Here is an 18,271-nt window from a genome sequence, read left to right on the forward strand (position 1 = left end):
CGTCTGACACCCCGGAGCCCCCGAGAGAGAGAGAGAGAGAGAGAGGGAGAGAGTTAGATGAGATACAGCTTCCCCTCGTGGGGGGCTGCCCCCCCCCCGATTGATTTTTCTTTCGTCCTGGTCTGTGTCTCAGGAGCGCGGGGACACGGCCCATGCTTTTCCCGTTTGAAGGGTCCTGCTTCCCAGCACCGCCCTCCCCGGCCCCCAAGATGAGAACTCATTGGGTTGGTGGCGGGATTGATCTGGCGGTCTGGTTGGTGTGGGACAGACAAGGGGAGCAGGGGTCCGTAGGCCTGCTGAGATGAGGTGTGTCCCTCCAGAGGGAGGGGAACCGCTACCTCCTGGGTCCTGGGAGGTGGGGAGCTCGCCCCTGACAGAGACCACCAGGGTTGGGGGGCCTGAAATCAGTATTGGCCATTGTGGGTGGTGATCGTGGAGTTCGGGGTCCAAACGGGAAGGAGGACGGAGCCAGAGATAGGAACAAAAGGACCGGGGAGCCGGGAGATCCAGGACACTTGGCCAGAGAGACCCTGGCTGACTCGCCAGGCAGGACGCGCAGGCAGGAGTCTGGGGCCCCGCTAGCCAGGCCCCTGAGCCTCCGTCGCGCAGGCAGCAGGGGCCCCTGTGAGTCCAGCTCCTGGCCCCTGAGCCGGCTGCGGGGGTCCTGCTGGGCCGGACAGGGTGGGTGAGCCCACGCGGGGGCTGCCTGCTCCCAGTCTAGTCCTTCCTCTGCCTCCAAACCCAGTCCCGGGAGCTCTCGGTCAGGCCCTGCCTGGTTTTGAATCCTTAGCCCCACGGTGGCCTGCACATGGGTCTGGGCCATGCTATGTCTTGACAAGCAAGCAGGGGTCTCTGGGAGTTTAAGGGGCGCAACCCCCCCATCCCCACCCCCCCACCCCCGCCTGCCCACATCACTCCTCTGTCCTGGGAATGTATATGGCCAATTCTTGGTGCAGGGAGTTGGGGGCAAGGATGGAGGACAGGTGAGCACTTTGCTCCGAGTTCCACCGGGTGGCCGGACAGTCCTTTGGAGGGGGGGCAGCGGCATCACATGCCCCACCTACTCCAAGTAGCTGCAGACAAAGGTTTGCTTTCCCTAGGGGTGGCATCTTAGCTGAGTGTTTAGAAAAGGGGCCTGGGGATTGGCTGGGGGGGTGGGGAGTTTGTGTTTCTGCACAGGGGGAGGGAGCTGGGGCGGGGGGAGTGCAGTCGGTGCCGAAGTACCAGCTGCTCTTTAATAATTAATTCTTCCTACTCACATCCCTTTGAGGAGGGATGTCTGGAACAGGCGTCAGGCTCAGCCAGCTTGCCGGAGGACGCACTCCTGGGGGGAGGGGAGAGGCTGCAAAGGGGGCGGTTCTTGGCATTTTTGGAGCACTGTTGCTTGCTCATGAATGAAAACCTGATGCAGCCCGTGAGGGGGCCTATTGTAGCCGACTTGGGCTAATTAAACTTTCTCTGCCTTTCTTTTCCCCACTGCCTTCACCCCAACCCCAGCCCTTTCTTGAAGGGGTACCCGGGTCTGGTAGTGCTGGGGAGGGGGGGGTTTCATTTTGCCTGAGGTTTTAGGTAGGACAGACAGACCCGTCTTCTGCCCTCTGCCTCTATTCCTCCCTCCCTCTTCTCAAGCCCCCCCACCCTTTTTTTTCTAGAAATAGCAGCCTCCTCCATCTGGCTCGTGCAGATGCCTGGAGATGCGTCTGAGCAGACAAACAGAAATGGGCCGATTGCAAAAATGAATTTGTCAGCCTGGTGCCATTTCCCCGCCCCCCTCTTCCCCTGTTGCCCTCCCCTTTCCCTTAGTTTGGGGCCCGGGACATTCAAGTCAGCCCTTATGGTTCCGCTTATCCCAAAGTTTCCCCGGCCCAGCCTCGGGGAGGCACAGGCTGTGGAATCGCAGAGGCTGGGGACCGTGACCGCGTCAGGGAGGGTCAGATAAGGGGTCCTTTGTGCCCTGAGCTGTGGCGTCCGTCCGTCCGGCGTCCGGGCTTGTAGCTTTTCTGTCTTTGGGGCCCGTCTCCGATTGCGAGCGTGGCTTACAGGATTCGGTTCAGAGAACTCACCCAGAGCTTCGGGAGCTGGGAAGGTGCTCACCGTCCCCCCGCCCCCCCTACCCCTTCATGCACACACGCTCTGGACTCACCTTGCCTCTGGCAGGGCCCCCCCCCCCCCCCCCCCCGTCTGCTGTACGGGAGGGAGCTGCCGGAGTTCAGCGCCCAGAGACCTGCAGGGGACTCCTGGCTCCCCAGAGATGAACTCGGGGCCGTCACCCGGTTCCGAGGTCTGCCCTTGCCCTGCCCTCAGCAGTGTTTGTGTTGCTCATCCGTGGGGTGGGGGGCGTCTCCCTCGGGCCTGCCCTCCCCTGGCTGCACCCCCGGCTGTTGGCTGCAGCCACACACTGTCCTTGCTTGCCCAGTCAGGGCCGGCGGCGGAAGGTGGGTTTCCATCGCAGAGTGGGGACGTGGCGGGTGACAGAAGGGGACGCGGAGGGGGCGGCGGTGGGGCACTGGACCTCTCGGGGCCTCATGTCCAAGTACTGAGTCATCCGGAGCCTCACGACTCCTGGTCCCCCAACCGCTCCCGCCCCTGAGTCCCTCATCCAGCGGGAGTCTGCTCTGGCCGCAGGGTGACCCAGTGGCTCAGGTTTGAGCTGTCCCCCGGCCTCTGGACTCGGTGCTTGCACTGGCCAGCAGCTTGGTTTCCCCAGAAGCCATGGGGGGGGGGAGCGTTGGCGGCTCCGCAGGTGGATGGGGTCCCAGGGGTGCTGCTGCATCCTGCAGGGTACAGACTGGGGGGAGTGTGGCCTCCTCTCGGGTAGCCACTTCTGCCTCGTCTCCCCAGGAGGCTCCTTGCTGCCCCCCCCAGCTCCTGCCCCTGCCGCGCCCCACCGAGGCGGTGCCTCTCATTGAGGAGATGGGCCGGGCCTCGTAGGCTGCGGGGAGTCGTGGGAATCTCTGAGCCTGTGTTCCCCAGCCACGGGAAAGGGTGTGAGCCGGCCCGGGCGCCATCTCCGGGGTGGGCATGGCCGCCGCCTGCCCACGCGCGGGGCCCTGCCGGGACACCGACAGCCCCACCTGCTGCATTCCTGAGCTTGGCCCCAGCCCAGCGCCGCTGCCTCTTTTGTCCCTACCCCACACCTGTGCCTGCCCTGAGCTTGGCCAGCAGCCCCTCCTTCTGCTGGCCCACCTCGCCAGTCCCCGGCCCCCCGCGGCCAGAGCAGCAGGCAGCCGGCCAAGGCAAACTTGTGGGCTTTCTAGGTGTGAGCACGTGTGTGTGTGTGTGTGTGTGTGTGTGAGAGAGAGAGAGAGAGAGAGAGAGAGAGAGAGAGAAGGAGAAGGAGGGGCTCCGAATGGACCCCCCCCCCACCCCTGGGAATCCTTAATGAGAAGGCAAGCTTGAGGGAGAATGAGTGGTGGGGGGGGGTACAGGAGGCGGGGCTGCAAGGGTTCCAACAGGAGTCCCTGTTCCTGGCTTGGAGAGCAGAGTCAGGGCTGAACCCTGTAGCTCCTCTCGGCCTCCTCTCCTCGCTTCCTGTCCCCTTGCCTTCCCCGGGTATCGGAGGGCCCCGCTGCCTCTGGAAGCAAATGAATGAGATCATGTCTGGGGTGGATCGTGGGCTGCGCAGGGCTGGGCCCAGGTGGGCGTGTGCGGAGTGTCTGAGGCTCGAGCACTAGCTGTGGGGCTACAGCGGCGCAGGGAGCTGGAGCGGAGGGCCCGTCATCCCCGACCTCCGCCATCAGTCTGCGCACCTTGGCGGGCCCACTGCCGGGCCTTTGGGAGCCTTTGGGTGTTTTGTTTTGCTTTTTTTTAATTGGTTTTGGGCCATACCTTACTCCTGACTCTGTGCTCAGGGATCCCTCCTGGCAGGCTCAGGAGTGGGGTACCGGGGATAACCTCTGTACAGACTGAAGTGTGGGGTCCTTGGTTTTGGGTGTTCTCAGCTGGGTCGAGACCCAAGGCTTTGCTGGGTGAGCTTGGGCGGGTGTCAGATCTCTGTGCGCCGGGCACGGAGAGCCATGCTCACGGGCCCTGGGCCCCAGTCAGGGGGTTGTGTGTGTGCTGGGTCCGAGAGGAATTGTCTCTGCCTTCCCAAATTCCCGGGTTCTGGGTAGTAGAGGAGTGATCTTTTTTCCCTTTATTTGGGCTACCCCCAGTGGTGCTCAGGGGGTACTCCTGATTCTGCACTCAGGAATTACTCCTGGTGTACTCAGGGGGCTATGTGGGGTGCTGGGGATCGAACCTGGGTTGGCTGCATGCAAAGCAAGCGCCTTAACGGCTGTACTATCACTCCAGCCCCTCTCACTTTTTCTGCCTGGTGCTTATTGGGGAGACAGAAGCATGGCTCATTTTTGCATGGGAGGGGGCGGGTTACCCGCCTCCTGTAAGTAGGGTCAGAAGACTCCTGGAAGTCTCTGATCAGGCTCCCCAGGCTGGGATCCCAGTCTCTCCCTCAACTTTTGCCCAAGACCCCCAGGTCAGCCCCGCTTCTCCCCGTCTCTCTGGACAGAGTTCAGAAGCCCCAGGCCCCTTGTCCGTGGTGCCCGCCTAGCCCCACATCAGCCTGCCCTGTCCCCTGTCTGTGGACACTGCACTCCTGAAAGGAGATTGTGGGTGTGGCTGGCATCACTGTGTCTCTCCCGGAGCACAGGGAGCCCGAGCAAGCACGAGAGGAGGAAGGTGGGTCCCGGCAATGCTGCTCACGACCGACCGCCTGCAGGGAGAAAACCACACGCCTCAAGGCCCCCTGTAACTCTCACATTGCTGAGTTGGGGGTCTCTAACCCTGCTCCATCTCTCCCCAGGGAAGCTGTTCTGAGTGCCTGACTGCCTCACCCGGAAGGATGGCCTCGGATGGGCATTAGAGGCACAGCGGCCCCGGGCTCCTGTCCCGTCCGTCTGTCTGTTATCGTCTGTCTCTCTTGACATCACCCCGTCCCAGCCCCCAGCGTCAGCTTCCTGCGGGCCCAGAGCCGGCATGAACTCTCCCAACGAGTCGGGTAAGAGCGGGGAGGCCAGAGAAAAGTCGTGGGTACCTTTGGAGGCTCTGGGCTGTGTGTGGGTTCCAGCCCAGCTGACCTTCAGTGCGGGCACGAGGGGTCCAGGTGGAGGAGCTGGACAAGGACCCGGCCAGCCGAAAGTCAGCCATGGGCTAAACCCGGGCAGCGGTGGGTTGACGTTTGTCCAGCCTGGTCCTGGGAGGCATAGGCCAGCCCTGGCGCCGTGCCTGACTTGGGGTCCTCCAACTGCGGCCCTGCCCCACGTTCCCCCAGACCGGCAGGAATGCATGTCACGAAACTCTGCGTGGTTGCAAACATTTCCCTTTGGGGGTGACAGCTGGCTGCCAACTCGTGACAGTAGTGGCTTCTTTCTTTCCAGAGGCTTCTTTGGAGGTCCTTTTGATTTTTTTCCTCAGTAGGGTCAAAGGTGACTATGCCCTTTGGGATTGGGATGTGGTCCTGGGGTGGTGGGTGTGTTCATTGGTGACTCTAGAGGGGTTTTGTTTTGGACTGGAGCGATAGCACAGCGGGTAGGGTGTTTGCCTTGCACGCGGCCGACCCAGGTTCAATTCCTCCGTCCCTCTCAGAGAGCTGGGCAAGCTACCGAGAGTATCCTGCCTGCATGGCAGAGCCTGGCAAGCTCCCTGTGGCATATTCAATATGCCACAAACAGTAACAACAAGTCTCACAATGGAGATGTTACTGGTGCCCGCTCGAGCAAAATCGATGAACAACGGGACGACAGTGCTACAGTGCTACTGCTGTCAGAAAAAAAAAATTATTTAGAGGCATTTTATTCTGGGTTTTGGGGTGCTACCCTGTGGGTTACTCCTGGCCCTGCATTGGAGAATCATTCCTGGCAGTGTGCTTGGGGGGCCTTGTGGGGTGCCAGGGATTGAACATGGAGATTGAACCTGGGTCTGGGTTGGCCACCTGCAAGGCAAGTGCTGTACTCGGGGTACTATGACTCTGGCCCCTCTTGAGGACTCTTGGAGCTTCCGAACGCCACTTTTCTGCCGGGTCCTGGGCACAGGATATGGGGTCTCTGACTCGGAGAGTTCCTGATCCCCTCTGCTCCTCAGGGCCCGCTTGGAGCTGTGGGACTCAGTGACCGGGCGTGTGGTGCACTGGAGCTGTCAGTGAGGACGTGTCCAGCGCCCATGGACCCCAGGGGTTTTCTGGGAGATGGGCTGGTCTGAGCCGTGACCGTCCCCTACCTCACGAGCTCGGGTAACCCGAGTGCATCTTGTTTTTTTTTGTTGTTTGGTTTTTGCTGTTTGGTTTTGGGGCCACACCAGGTGTTCTCAGGACTTCCTCCCGGTTCTGCACGCAGGGATCACTCCTGGCGGGGCTCAGGAAACCACGTAGAATGCCAGGGATTGAGCCTGGGTCAGCCACGTGTTATTTTCATTTTTGAGCCACGCCCAGCAGTGCCAGGGCTTACTCCTGGCTCTGTACTCAGGGATCACTCCCAGTGGGCCGGGGCTCAAACCCAGGCTGTCCACTTGCAAGGCAAGTGCTTTACCCTGTGCCTCTCGCCGCCCGACTTATGCTTCTTGCTGTGTTGCTTCCAGAAGGCGGTGTCTCACCCAGGGTGCTGAGACAAAGGGGTGGGGACTGTGGGGCTGTGATAGTCTTGAGTGCAATTAAAAAGTGCATTTTTTTTTTTGCTTTTTTTGCTTTTTTTTTTTTGTGGTGGGGAGAGGGTTATACCTGGCAGTGCTCAGGGCTGACCCCTGGCTCTGCATTCAGGGATCACTCCTGGCGGGGCTCAGGACCATATGAGGTGCCAGAGATCGAACTCAGGTCAGCTTTGTGCAAAGCAAGCGCCCTAGCCGCTGGACTGTGCTCCCACCCGGGGGCGCCTTCTGTTTGCTCTAAGGAAGGTAGATTTTCAGAGGGGAGCACGGAGTGATTCTTTCCCTGAAAAGGGCTATCGTCCGAGATACACGCCTGGGAACCTCTGTTTTAGCGTTTGGGGAGTGAGAGACCAGGACCCCTCTGAGGATGTTCCTGAAGCAGCCTTGTGGGGACCTCCAGCTTACCCCACCCTCATCCCTTTGCTAGAACTTTGCTCTCTGCTCTGAGGCCCCAGTACCAGTGATGTGTTAGGCAGCCAGTGGACCCGACAGGTGGAAAGCTGCTGGTGTTAACGGCTTGGTGCTTTTTTTTTCCTCCCCAATCATGGCTTTGCAGCCTTGCTTTGCTGGTTCTTGCTTCGCTGGCGTACCCTGGGCACGGGCTCCAGGCAGAGTCGGTGCCAGCTGGAGAAAGCAGGGCTCCCTCCCCTAGCCAGCTTTGCCTGACGCGTCCCCTCTGGTCCTCCTGGCCAGGCACCGCACACACGGAGCGTGTGGGTGAGGCGGCTGGGAGGGCCTCCCACTCTGCTTTCTCAAGTCCTCCACGTTTCCGGGCTGCCAAAGGACAGGCGGGCCGGTGGGTTCCCACCAGCTTCTGCTCCTCCCTCCCCCCCAAGCTGGGCACTGCCCGTCGGGGGGTGAACAGGCCAGCCGCTCTCCTGTGCTCTCTCCTCAAGGCCTGGGGCCTCACCCTGGACCCCAAAGTAGAAGCTCTCCAGGGCAGAGTTGGTGGCTCAGGAGGGGTATTTCCTAGGTTGGGGGGGACGTTCCATGCTGTTCTGGCGACAGGCTAAAGTCCTCCTGGACAGCTGACAGCGCTGGGTGGCCTTGCCCGATGCCAGGGTCTGGGTTCCCCTCGAGGCCTCTGCCAGGGGCAGGCAGCGGAGGGTGCAGGGACCTGGAGAGGGGAGGGGAGGGGAGCGAGTGCCTGGCCTTTCCGGCTGCCCCCAGCAGGGGGAGATGCCGCCTCCTTCTGAGGGGAAGGAGCGAGCCAAGGCGAGGCCAGAGGTAGGGAACCTCACCTGACGGCCTCGGAGCATCTCCCCGTGAGCTCCGCGGCTCTCCACCATGGAGCCAGAGCTGCCCAGGGCCAAGGAGATGGCCTCTTGTCCCCTTTGAGGGGCCCATCATACGGTCTGCCCAGAGCTCAGCGTGGCGTCAGGGTCGGGGCTGGGCACAGCAGGAGTGACCAGGACAAGAGCAGTCGGGTGTCAGTCCCCAGCACCTCCCTGTCCCCCACACCCCCTCTTTCTTGAGGGTCCAGAGCCCAGGTTTGGGTGAGGAGTGGGGTTTCCCTGGCCCCCGCTCAGGACCTGGCCGGGTATTACCGCCCTGTGGATCCAGGAGGGTGATACGTGTCGCCGTGTCTGTGCCTCACAGTGGGACTCGGGGTGACTCTGGGGTTCCCCTGTCCGCCCTGGGGACAGGGAGCTTATGGGAGATGCTGGGATTTGACCTCCTGTGTGTGTCCTGTTGGGGCAGGCCCAGTCGCCGACGGGGCTGCCGGCATGCTTCCTGGTGTGATCCTCATCCTGGGTGCTCCCCTCAGGGGCTCCAAAGGATGGGCAGAGCCTGCCCGTGCCTGGGCCGCGTCGGGCGCGAGGCCTGCTCTCTGCTGTCCTGTCCTCTGTGCCTTTGCCCGTGGGAGGGTGGGGGGGCGCTGCCAGTCTCCGTGGGAGTGGGAGGGAGCACGGCCCCACGAGGCCCCATGACGGCACCTGTCTGGCCGCCACCTCCCCGCGTGCGCAGCCACTTTCTCTCCTTCCCCGGGAGGGCGGCCAGGCGGCTGCCCCCTCCTTTCTGGGTGACCAGAGAAACTGGGGCATGGGCGTGGGGTGGAGCCAGGAGCCTCAGCGTCCTGCCTCTGGGCCTCGGGCTCACGCTCTGCCTCTGGGCCCCCGGGGAAGGCGGGCAGCCAGCCCCAAGGAGGAGAAAGTGGGTCAGGGCGGGCGTGGGGCGGGGGCCGGGGCCGGGACATCCGGGGTCCCTTCTCCGAAGAGTTGCCCCTGGAGATTGGGGCCTGGCCCTCCCCCTGCCCTGCCGCACCCCGTGGGGCCGTGGGAGATGCCAGGGGACGTGTTCCCAGGTTGCCTGGACTTGGCTCCAAAGGAGAGGACTCAGCCAGCACCTCGCATGGGGCCTGGCTCTCGTGTGCCTCAGTGATGCCAGCCCGTTCCAGCCCGTCATGGCTCAGAGCACAGGTGGGAACCAGAGGCCAGGCCGGCTGGACCTCCCCGGGACCCCAGACTGCAGGCGCCCCCCCCCCCCCCGGAGATGCTCCTGGTCTATCATCGGGCTTTCTTGCTTCCTGTCCATCAGGCTCTGGTGTGCAGGGAGGGGAGCCCGGAGGAGTGCTTTCTTCCCCACCTCCAAACTGAGGTTGGGGCGGCCCGAGCCCCCACTCCAGACTCAGTGGGAGAGATCCTCGGAGGGAGTCTGTGGAGGGCCCTCGGAAGGGCGAGCTGGGCGGGGCAAGGTGGAGTTGAGAGGTGAGGTGAGGAGAGGGACTGGAGGGCAGGAACGGGTAAGCGTGGGTGTCAGGAGACCTCAGCCGCGTCCCCGGACCCCCAGGAGAAAGCAGCCCCCTCTTCCCTCTGGATCGCAGTGTGACCATCTCGCCACGTCCAGCACTCAGTTCCTGCTTCAGCTGTTCCCGGAAGTGTCTGGAACACTGGCCACCTCTGGGTGCCCCAACTTTGGGGGATGGCCCCTTGCCTGAGCGGGGAACTCTCTTCCCGGAGGTTGTGGCTCCTCCAGCTGGTGGGACCCCACTTTTGAATCCTTGTCACTGAGACTTCCCTTTCTCCGGGGCGAGTACCCCAGCCTCCCTGTGCCCAGGCAGGCGGGGGCCAGGACAGGGCTAGCCAGCCCTTCTGGTTGCTCCCAGCGTGGGTGGGTGGAGTCCTGAGCTGGGAGGGGCTGGTGCCCCTGGCTCTGGGGCTCCCTGAGTTTCCTGCCCGTCAAGGGGCTGGGGGGCCCTGGGCTTCCCTTCTCCGCAGTGCACCTGATTGGCCAGGATGAGCTTGGCACAGGGGTGGGGAAGGAAGCCCCCAGTGCCTGCTCCCATGCCCCCTCCTGGGCGGCAGCCCTGTGGAGAGGTGCCTCTTGTTCTTGAATCCTCTCCGGCCCAGAGGCCTGTGTCTCTGCCTCTTTGCTGAGACCCCCCAGGAACAGCCTGCAGCATCCCCCCCCCAGCACACGTGCACATCTCTGTGCTTCTTTGCTGTCCCCAGAGGGGTTGGGCTGGGCAGAGGGGCTGCGGGCCCCCACCTGCCGTGTCCTTGCTTGGCTCCTCCAGGGCTCCTGCAGAGGGTGAGGTCATGGTCTGGGCGAGGACAGGTGTCCTTGGCCCCGTGCCTGGAGTTGGGGGCAAGGAGGGGCCAGGAGGGGGCTCGAAAATAGCAGCTGTGACATCAGGAAAGGGGGAGGGGCTGCAGACCCAGGAATAACCAGGCTATTAAAGGGCCCCTAGTGAGGTCGGGGGCCAAGTGGAATCTCGGGGCCATGGAAGGCACGAGCAGAGGAGAGCAGGCAGGGTGGCTGCCCATCACCAGGCCTTGGGGACCCAGCCTGGGGGCCTCAGGATGCCGGTGGGCACCCTTGGAGGGGTCCTGGCCTGGCAGGGACTGGGGGTACTTGCTTGTAGGCACCCCGGAAGAGCACTCCAGGCTCAGACCTCTCTGCCACTTAGCATGTGGCTGTCTTGCTCCGTGCCTCAGTTTCCCCGCTCTGTCCGTGTCCTGAGGTCGCCGCGCCCAACCTGCGAGGCCACAGAGGTGCTGCTCTCAGCCGCGCCCCTGGCCCGCGGCCTGTGCTGAGCTCTCCAGGTGCCCCCCAGCCCCTTCCTGGGACCAGGAAGAGGAAGTGGAGGCCCGCTGAGATCCCCCGCCGCAGGCGTGGGTAGGATGCATCCCCGCAGTGGCTGTGTGCACGGCGGGGTCTCCCGGCGGACCCAGGGCTGAGTGGGGCAGGGGCTGAGTGCGCCCCCTCCTGGCAGAGAGGGTAGCTGCAGGGGGGCCAGGTCAGCCCGCCTCACCCAGACCCTCAGCTTCCTCTCCCTCATGGGCCTGGAGGGCAGCGGGGCTGGGGCTGTGGGCCCTCACCTGCTAACCACAGCTGCTCGCCACCCATTGGCCACCCTGGCCACTGGGCCCGTGGCCTTGGCCCTGAGTGTAGGCCCTCTCTCTGCTCCTCCCCCTCCCCCGGCTTCCTCCTGGGGTGGAGCGCCACCCCCCCCCATGGGGCCTCCGCCAGGCCCGGGCTCCTGGCAGCCGGCCGCGGCTCCCTGAGCATGCTCCGCCTATTTATAGCCAGGGCCCTCCCCCAACTGCTATTTCAGTCTCCTGCCAGCTGCCGGCGGCTCATTCGGGAAGGAGGAGCAGGGAGCCCGGCCCAGAGCTGTCACCCAGGGCGGGGAGGGAACGCAGAGAGCCCGCCCGGTGGCCGCTGAGCTCTCCTTCCTGCCTTCCTGTGCCCTGAGCACCCCGCCAGAGCCCGGCTACTGGGCGCTGGGCACGAAGGTCCCATGCCCGGCTAGAGGAGCGCCCAGGCCTGATGAGGCCCCGCCCCGGGGGTGCCAGCCGCCGCCGCTGCTGTGCCCTGAGAGAGCCCCTCAGGTCTCTTCCTACCGCTGCCCCGAACCGCCGACCACTGTCCCCACCTTCTGCTTGGCTGAGTCCCCGCCTCCGGCGGCCCCCTCCCTGGCATGCTGCTGGTGCCCAAGGCTCAGGGGCTCGTGGAGATGCTGCAGACCATCTATGAGACGGAATCGTGTTTCTCAGCAGATGGGATGTCAGGCCGGGAACCGTCCCTGGAGATCCTGCCGCGGACCCCCCTCCACAGCATCCCTGTGGCAGGTAAGTACCTGCGCCAGCTGCCAGCCCTCTGCCCTCTGCCCTCAGCCCTCTGCCCTCGGGTAGCCGTGCCTCCGTGCCTGAGCACAGGTCTTCCTGTCTGCATCTCGGTGGGGGTATCTGATGGATGGAGACCCAGGACAAGGGGATGGGGTGGACGGAGCCGTGCTCAGTCCCCCAGGAGGGCTGCCTGCCCCACACCTGCCCCGACGTCCTGCCCAGAGCCCCAGCTGCAACACACCAAACGTCCCCTTGGTCTTCTGTGGGGGCGGGGAGGGGGTGTCAGCCGTGGGGGTGCTGGGGATTGCTGGAGGATCCTGGCCTAGTTGGCATCGTGGGCGATGGGCAGGAAGTGGGTCAGTGACCTGCCTCCCTGGTCTCCCCGGCGCCTCCGGCTGGGTTCAGGGGGCAGGGGTGCAGGGTAGAGCTTTCTCCGTCGTCAGGATGCTCCGGGAGGAGGCTGGTGGCCCGGGGGGCTGGGGGAGAGTTGGACAGAGGCTGGGGGCCCCGGGGGCCCTGGCTCCTGGCTGCCTTCTTTCTCCTTCCCTGGGCCTTGGGGTAACCCCATCTCATGGGGATGAAGTAGGGTTCCTCTGAGGAGGGTGGACTGGAGGACCCCTCGCCCTGCCACCTTCCCAGCAGGAACTTTATTGGCCTTTGGTGGGGGGTGGGGCCCCGGAGCGGGGCCACTCCCTCACGCTCTCCCGAGACTGTTGGGGTGTCTCTGGCACAGCTTCCCACCGGGCCGGCACCACAGGATGCCTCTTGCAGGGAGGGGCCCGCTGGGCCCAGCCGCGGGGCCCCTCCTGGCCACAGGCTGGCATGCGGGTGTGGGCGTCTGTGTGTGTGGCGTGGGGGAACCTGCTTGGGGCCGTGACTGTGGGGGTGGGGCTCTCACCTGGAAGCGGGAGCTTTGGGGGGCTGCCGCCATGCCATGGCTACCTGGGTCTCGGGGCCAGCTGCTGGGCTCCAAGCGCAGCCCAGAGAAGTGTTGGGGGAAGCCCTGGCACAGCGCTGTACCGGGCCGGCAGACCACCCTGCAGGGGGCTCCCCCCGCAGTGCTCGAGATGGGGGGGTGCTGAGAGGGCCTGGCTGAGTCTGCAAGCCTGCTTGTGTGCTCCTGCCCCCCCACCCCAGTCCTCTGGGAGCCCAGGGGCAGACCCCCCTCCCGCCCTGTGCCTGATGCCCTTTGGGCTCCTCCCCCCTGCCCCCTGCCTGTTCTCTCATTCACTCCAAGTCAGTCGCTGTCTGAGAAAGCTGGCACCCAGCTGCCCTCTCTCCCCTGATGGTCCGTCCTGTGCCCGCAGCGGCCCCTGCAGCCCACCCCTTTCTGCAAAGCCCCTCTGCTCCCCGCCACCCCCCCCCCCCCGCGTGTGCACACACTCCTGGCCGGCCTTCCGCAGCGGTGCGCGGTGGCGGTGGCGGGTCCGCGTGAGTCACCCCAGCGCGGGGAGAGGGCTGAGAATGTTCCCCTGTGCCGTGCTGGCTGGCTGTGACGCGGCCGGGACAGATATAGGCCTGGAGCTCGGCTGCCTTGTTTCTTTTTTGGACTCTGGAATGTAAATAGACGTTTCAAATAGAAACGCTTTAACCTTTGGGTTAAAAAAAAAAATCCACCCCGGATAAACACGGGCAGTGAGGGTGCAGGCAGCGTGTGCCCCCCCGCCCCCTCCCGCCTCCCGCTGTGGTCCCCAGACACGATGCAAAGGCTGGGCTGCAGGTGCTGGGGATGTGCCCCAGGCTCACCTCAGGCCCCCCCAGCCCCAGGATGATTGGGGGGGGTAAAGGAAAGGGGGCCCGACCTCTGCTTGGACTCCTGGCGTCTCCTTGCAGCAAATCTTCGAAAGCCCCGTTTTGGGGGCTCCCACCGCGCCCCAGTGCTCAGCATGGCTCCTGGCACGCGAGTGCAGCTGAGGGCAGGACTCCCGGATGCGCTTTTGGGGTCACGGCCAGTCTCCCTGCCTGAGGAGGGGGACAGTGGCCGCTCCTACTCCCACCCCTGGAGCTTTGCCTTCCGCTGCCCGGTGCCCTCCCTGCTGCCTGGCTCGCAGGGGGCACCTCTCACACAGGCCCGGTCCTGGCTCCAGCGGGGGATTCCCCAGGATGTGTTGCCGGGAGCCCCTCCCCCTCCGCCCGTCTCTGGGCCCTGGCAGCCCCTCGTATGGCCTGGCCCGCAGAGGCTTCTGTGGGCAGCCGGGGAGCAGGGGAGGCAGGGCCTGAGTCCTCTTGTGCCAGGAAGACCAGGACGGGTGCTGGGGAGTGCCAGGGGCCTGGACTGGGTATCGGGGTTTCCCTGGGCGTTCTGTTTCATGGTGGTAGGCACTGGACCCTCGCCTCATCTCTGCTCTGCCACTGAGCTGCCTCCCTGACTTGCCCTGTATTTTATAGAGGGAGATTTTGGCAGGGGGGTCCCCCAGCAGTGCTCAGGGGACCTGGGGCCACTCCTGGAGCTATCTGGTCAGTTTGAACGATTTAGTCCTTGGGTCTGAGCGTTCTGGGCTGCTCAGGCCCCCTGGTGCTTGAGTGGGCGGTCCTTGGGGTCGGGGATGCAGCGGGGGGCTCATGCATGCGAAGTCTGCACCCCTGAACACTGAACCGCCGTCAGCCCTGTGCATTCCAGTTCCTCCTGCGCTCCCAGCTGCGTGCTGTTAGGGATAGGGTGTGAGGGAGGGCGGGAAGGGAGTGAACCAGGGGCCAAGTGCAAGGTATCGGGTACTTTCCTCCCTTATCTCTTTTGGGGCTGGTATTAATAGCTGTGTTTTACAACGACAAGGATCAGAGAGTTAAAGGAAACTGCCCAAGGTCACAGAGTAAGTGGCAGCCCACACTGGGCCACAGCTGACTCCTGCAGAAGCTGCTCCGTGTGCCTTTGACCCGGTCGGTGGCCTTTCTTCCAGGGGCTGGATGTCGGCCCCTCCGACCACCCCTTCCGGTGGGTGCTCTGTGCCCCTCGTAGGCTGCACAGCCTTCCGAAGCCGCCCCGCCCCTGTCCCTCCAAAGTCTCTGCTCCCAGAAAGGAGAGCTGGGCCTGTGTTAGGGAACCCCCAGCGCTGCCGTCTGCAGACAGGGGTCTGCTGGTCTCTCTCACCCTCCTTACAGGGACTTCGGCCCCCGGGCAACCCAGAGGGGTCCCAGGGACTAGGTTGAACCCCCCCATCCTGTTCTCACATCCTTCCTTTCTCCCCGTCCTCACATTCCCCACCTCCTCTCGCCCAGCCCCTGGTCTTGTTTTTGAGACCCTCAGCTGTCCCCTCCCTGCTGCACAGCTGCCAGACAGGAAATCAGATTAACCGTGTCCACACACACAGCTGTAACAGCTGTCATCTTGGCACTCGGGCGCGCTGTGGGAAAGTGGTCCCCCAACTCTCCTGGCCGCACTGGCCACGCGTGGGGCCAGGTGAGAATGCAGGTGGCCGGGCAGCCACGGGGCACCCCAGAACCCATGTGTCAGATCTCTGTGCATGGTGACGAGAGGAGAGCCAGACCACACGTCCACTGCGGGGACCGGGGCCATGGGCTTGGCCGCCTGCCCGGGGCGTCCCCGGCCTCTCAGGGAGGCCTGCTGGGTGGGGGCTGGGGCCTCCTGAAGGCGGGAAGAGGGGGGCTGTCCAGCTCCCAGCAGCCGGGCCGTCTGGAGAGAGGGAGGACATTGAGACGCGGGAAGCAGGTGTCTAAACCCCAGCTGGGCCAGGGGATTACGGCCAGTGACCAGGAGGGCAGGTGGGCAGGCGCCCTGCTGGACACCGAGAGCTAGGCGTGCAGGGCAGGCCTCTCGCACCCCCACTCCTTCCACCACTTGCCTTTTTGTTTTTGTTTTTGTTTTTGTTTGGGGGCCACACCCAGCAGGGCTCAGAGATTATTCCTGGCTCTGTGCTCAGGGAATCGTAGGTGGTTCCCTGGGATTCTAACCAGGGTGAAGCCACATGCAAGGCAAAAGCTTTACCTACTCTTCTGTCTCTCTAGCACCCTGAGAACGTGTGTCTGAGTGGGGAATCGGACCCAGGCTTCCTTTGGGCCTGCCAGTAAAGCACGTCTGGAGCCCGCTCAGTTTTCTCTCTGCACCCCACTGACATTTGGCGGAGGGGGGGGGGGCAACACACCCAGCAGTGCTCAGGGGCTACTCCTGGTTCTCTGTTCAGGGGTCAATCCTGGCAGGGCACAAAGGGCCTTGCATGGTGCTGGGGACCAAACTGGAGTTGGCCACGTGCTAGGAAGTGCCTTAGCCCCTGCACTGTCTCTCTGGTCCCCTTCTCAGAAACTTTCGTGCGATCCTATGTACATAAAATGCCGCACAAATCAAATATTTTTTACTGTTACTATTATGGTGGGGGGGGAGGGGAGCCATCCTTTGGTGGATCACCAGGGATCACTCCTAGCGGTAACTGGTGTGGGGGGCACATATGCAATGGCAGGGATCCAACTGGGATCGGCCCTGTGCACCTTTCCTGCTCTACTAGCTCTCTCGCCCCCCCCTGTAAAATTATTTTATGTCCCACTTTTTTTTTCTCCCCTTTTTGAGTCACACCTAGCCATGCAAAAGGTTACTCCTGGCTCTACACTCAGGAATTACTCCTGGGGGTGCTTGGGGGACCATATGGGATGCTGGGAATCGAACCCGGGTTGGCCGCGTGCAAGGCACATGCCCCACCCGCTGTGCTATCGCTCCAGCCCCCCGTAAAGTTATTTTAAAACAAATCTTCGTGAATCCCACATTCATTTGTGTGACCCACAGTTTAGGAAGCAGGTGTCGGGGGGTGTGGCCGGGCTTGGTGCTGGGGTCCCAGCTGCTACTGCTGATGCTGCCCATCGGGGGACCAGCCTCTCCAGTGCCTTGAGCCGGGAGTCCAGGGATGCCCTGAGAAGGGCTGGGCAGCGGGTACCGCGGGGGCTGGGACGGTTCCTGGCAGCGGAGCACTTGCCTCATCTGTGAGGCCATTTGTTTTGGCGCAGCAAAAACAGAGCCCCAGAACTCACCGGTGAGAGAGATGCCCTGTACCCGGGCGCTGCACCCCTCCACTGACAGGCCCTTCAGCGGCCCACTTTGCCCAGGTTTCAGGGGGGTTTGTTTCCTAGGTCCCCCGCTGCTGGCCTGTGAGGGAAGAGTCACGTCGTGTGAGTGGTCCCTGGGCCTGTGGGTGCTGCGCTGGCCCCCAAGGGTGTGTGTGTGGAGCAGAGCAGAGGAGGGCAGATTCCAGGGAGAACTTTCTAGTTTCTGTGTGTGTGACGGATGGATTGGGGTCCGGGGGTCTCACTGATGGTGCTCAGGGGCTGCTCTAAGGTTTGTGCCGGGAGGGTCATTCCGCCTGCTGCGGGGATCGAACCTGGGCCTCCTGCATGCCTGCCAAGCCCGTGCCCGGCCCGTTGAGCTCTCTCTGGCCTTTACTCACTTTTTAATAAGGGCGACAGCCAGAGGTGCTGGGGGCGTGGTGGTGGTGGAAGAGAGAATCGGGGCTTTGTCTCACCTGTGTTCTGCCACTCGAGCTGTTTGAACTGGGGCCCCAAGCGCAGGGGCTCAGACCTGTGCTGTGTGGGCTAAGGAAGGCCTCGTGCGTTTATGGGGCTTGTTTATTTATTCTTGTATTTTGGTTTTGGGGCAGCCTCTGGTCAAGGCTACTCCTGACTCTGTCTGGGGTTTGCTCACTAATTCATTCCCTGGATGCCATCCTGGGGTGAAACGTCGGCCCCCTCAGTGCAGAGCCCGTGCGTGGTCCTTAGCGCGATCTCTCCTCTCTCCGGCCCAGGGAAGCTTTGTTGAGTTTGGGTGCTGGGGAAAGAACCCAGGGACTGGGGGCCTGTCTATTGCCGATCTCCAAACCTGTTTTCTGTTTTCTTTCTTTCTTTTTTTTTTTTAAGTTTTGGGGCAGTAACCCCAAGTGATGCTGAGGGGTTACTCCTGGCTCTGCGCTCAGAAATTATTCCTGGCAGTGCTCTGGGGATCATACAGCGTGCCGGGGATCCAACTCAGCTCAGCTATATGCGAGGCAAGCGCCTTACATGCTCTTCTGTCTCCCAGCCTGGCCCAAACATGGTTTTAGATCATGCTTTTTTTTTTTTTTTTTTTGCTTTTTTTGGGTCACACCAGTGATGCACAGGGGTTACTCCTGGTGGTGCTTGGGGGACCATATGGGATGCCGGGGATTGAACCCAGGTCAACCACGTGCAAGGCAAATGCCTTGCTGTATTATCTCTCCAGCCCTCCAGCCCCTTTTTTTGCTTTTTCTTTTTGGGTCACACCCGGCGATGCACAGGGGTTACTCCTGGCTCTGCACTCAGAAATTACTCCTGGCGGTGCTCGGGGGACCATCTGGGTTGCTGGGAATCGAACCCGGGTCGGCCGCGTGCAAGGCAAACGCCCTCCCCGCTGTGCGATCGCTCCAGCCCCCAGATCATGCTTTTGAGGAATAGGAGGGATCTCTCGATGTGGATTGAACCCAGAGTACTGAAGAGTCAGCTGAGCCCTGCCACTGGGCCGACAACTTCCTGGCAGTGGCATCTGTGGCCCAGTAGGAGTCATGGGGCAGGGGGCCGTGGCTACAGGGCCGTGGTTGTGTCTGGACCACCGA

General features: G+C 63.0%; 1 protein-coding gene across 3 annotated transcripts in view; it reads left to right on the forward strand.

Annotated features, from left to right (window-relative positions):
* HDAC5 (histone deacetylase 5) overlaps positions 1-18,271 on the forward strand; it is a 39,835-nt gene that overhangs the window by 648 nt on the left and 20,916 nt on the right. The window contains exons 2-3 of one of the 3 annotated variants that reach the window (XM_055130003.1): positions 4,802-4,996; positions 11,637-11,711. In XM_055130003.1, the coding sequence (XP_054985978.1) occupies positions 4,975-4,996; positions 11,637-11,711 (97 nt within the window). In that variant the 5' untranslated portion in view covers positions 4,802-4,974. Of the gene's footprint in view, positions 1-4,801; positions 4,997-11,545; positions 11,712-18,271 lie in introns of those variants that run through there. The other 2 variants (XM_055130004.1, XM_055130002.1) reach the window with 2 other exon arrangements.

Source organism: Sorex araneus, chromosome 3 (assembly GCF_027595985.1).
Source record: "Sorex araneus isolate mSorAra2 chromosome 3, mSorAra2.pri, whole genome shotgun sequence".
Taxonomy (NCBI): domain Eukaryota; kingdom Metazoa; phylum Chordata; class Mammalia; order Eulipotyphla; family Soricidae; genus Sorex; species Sorex araneus.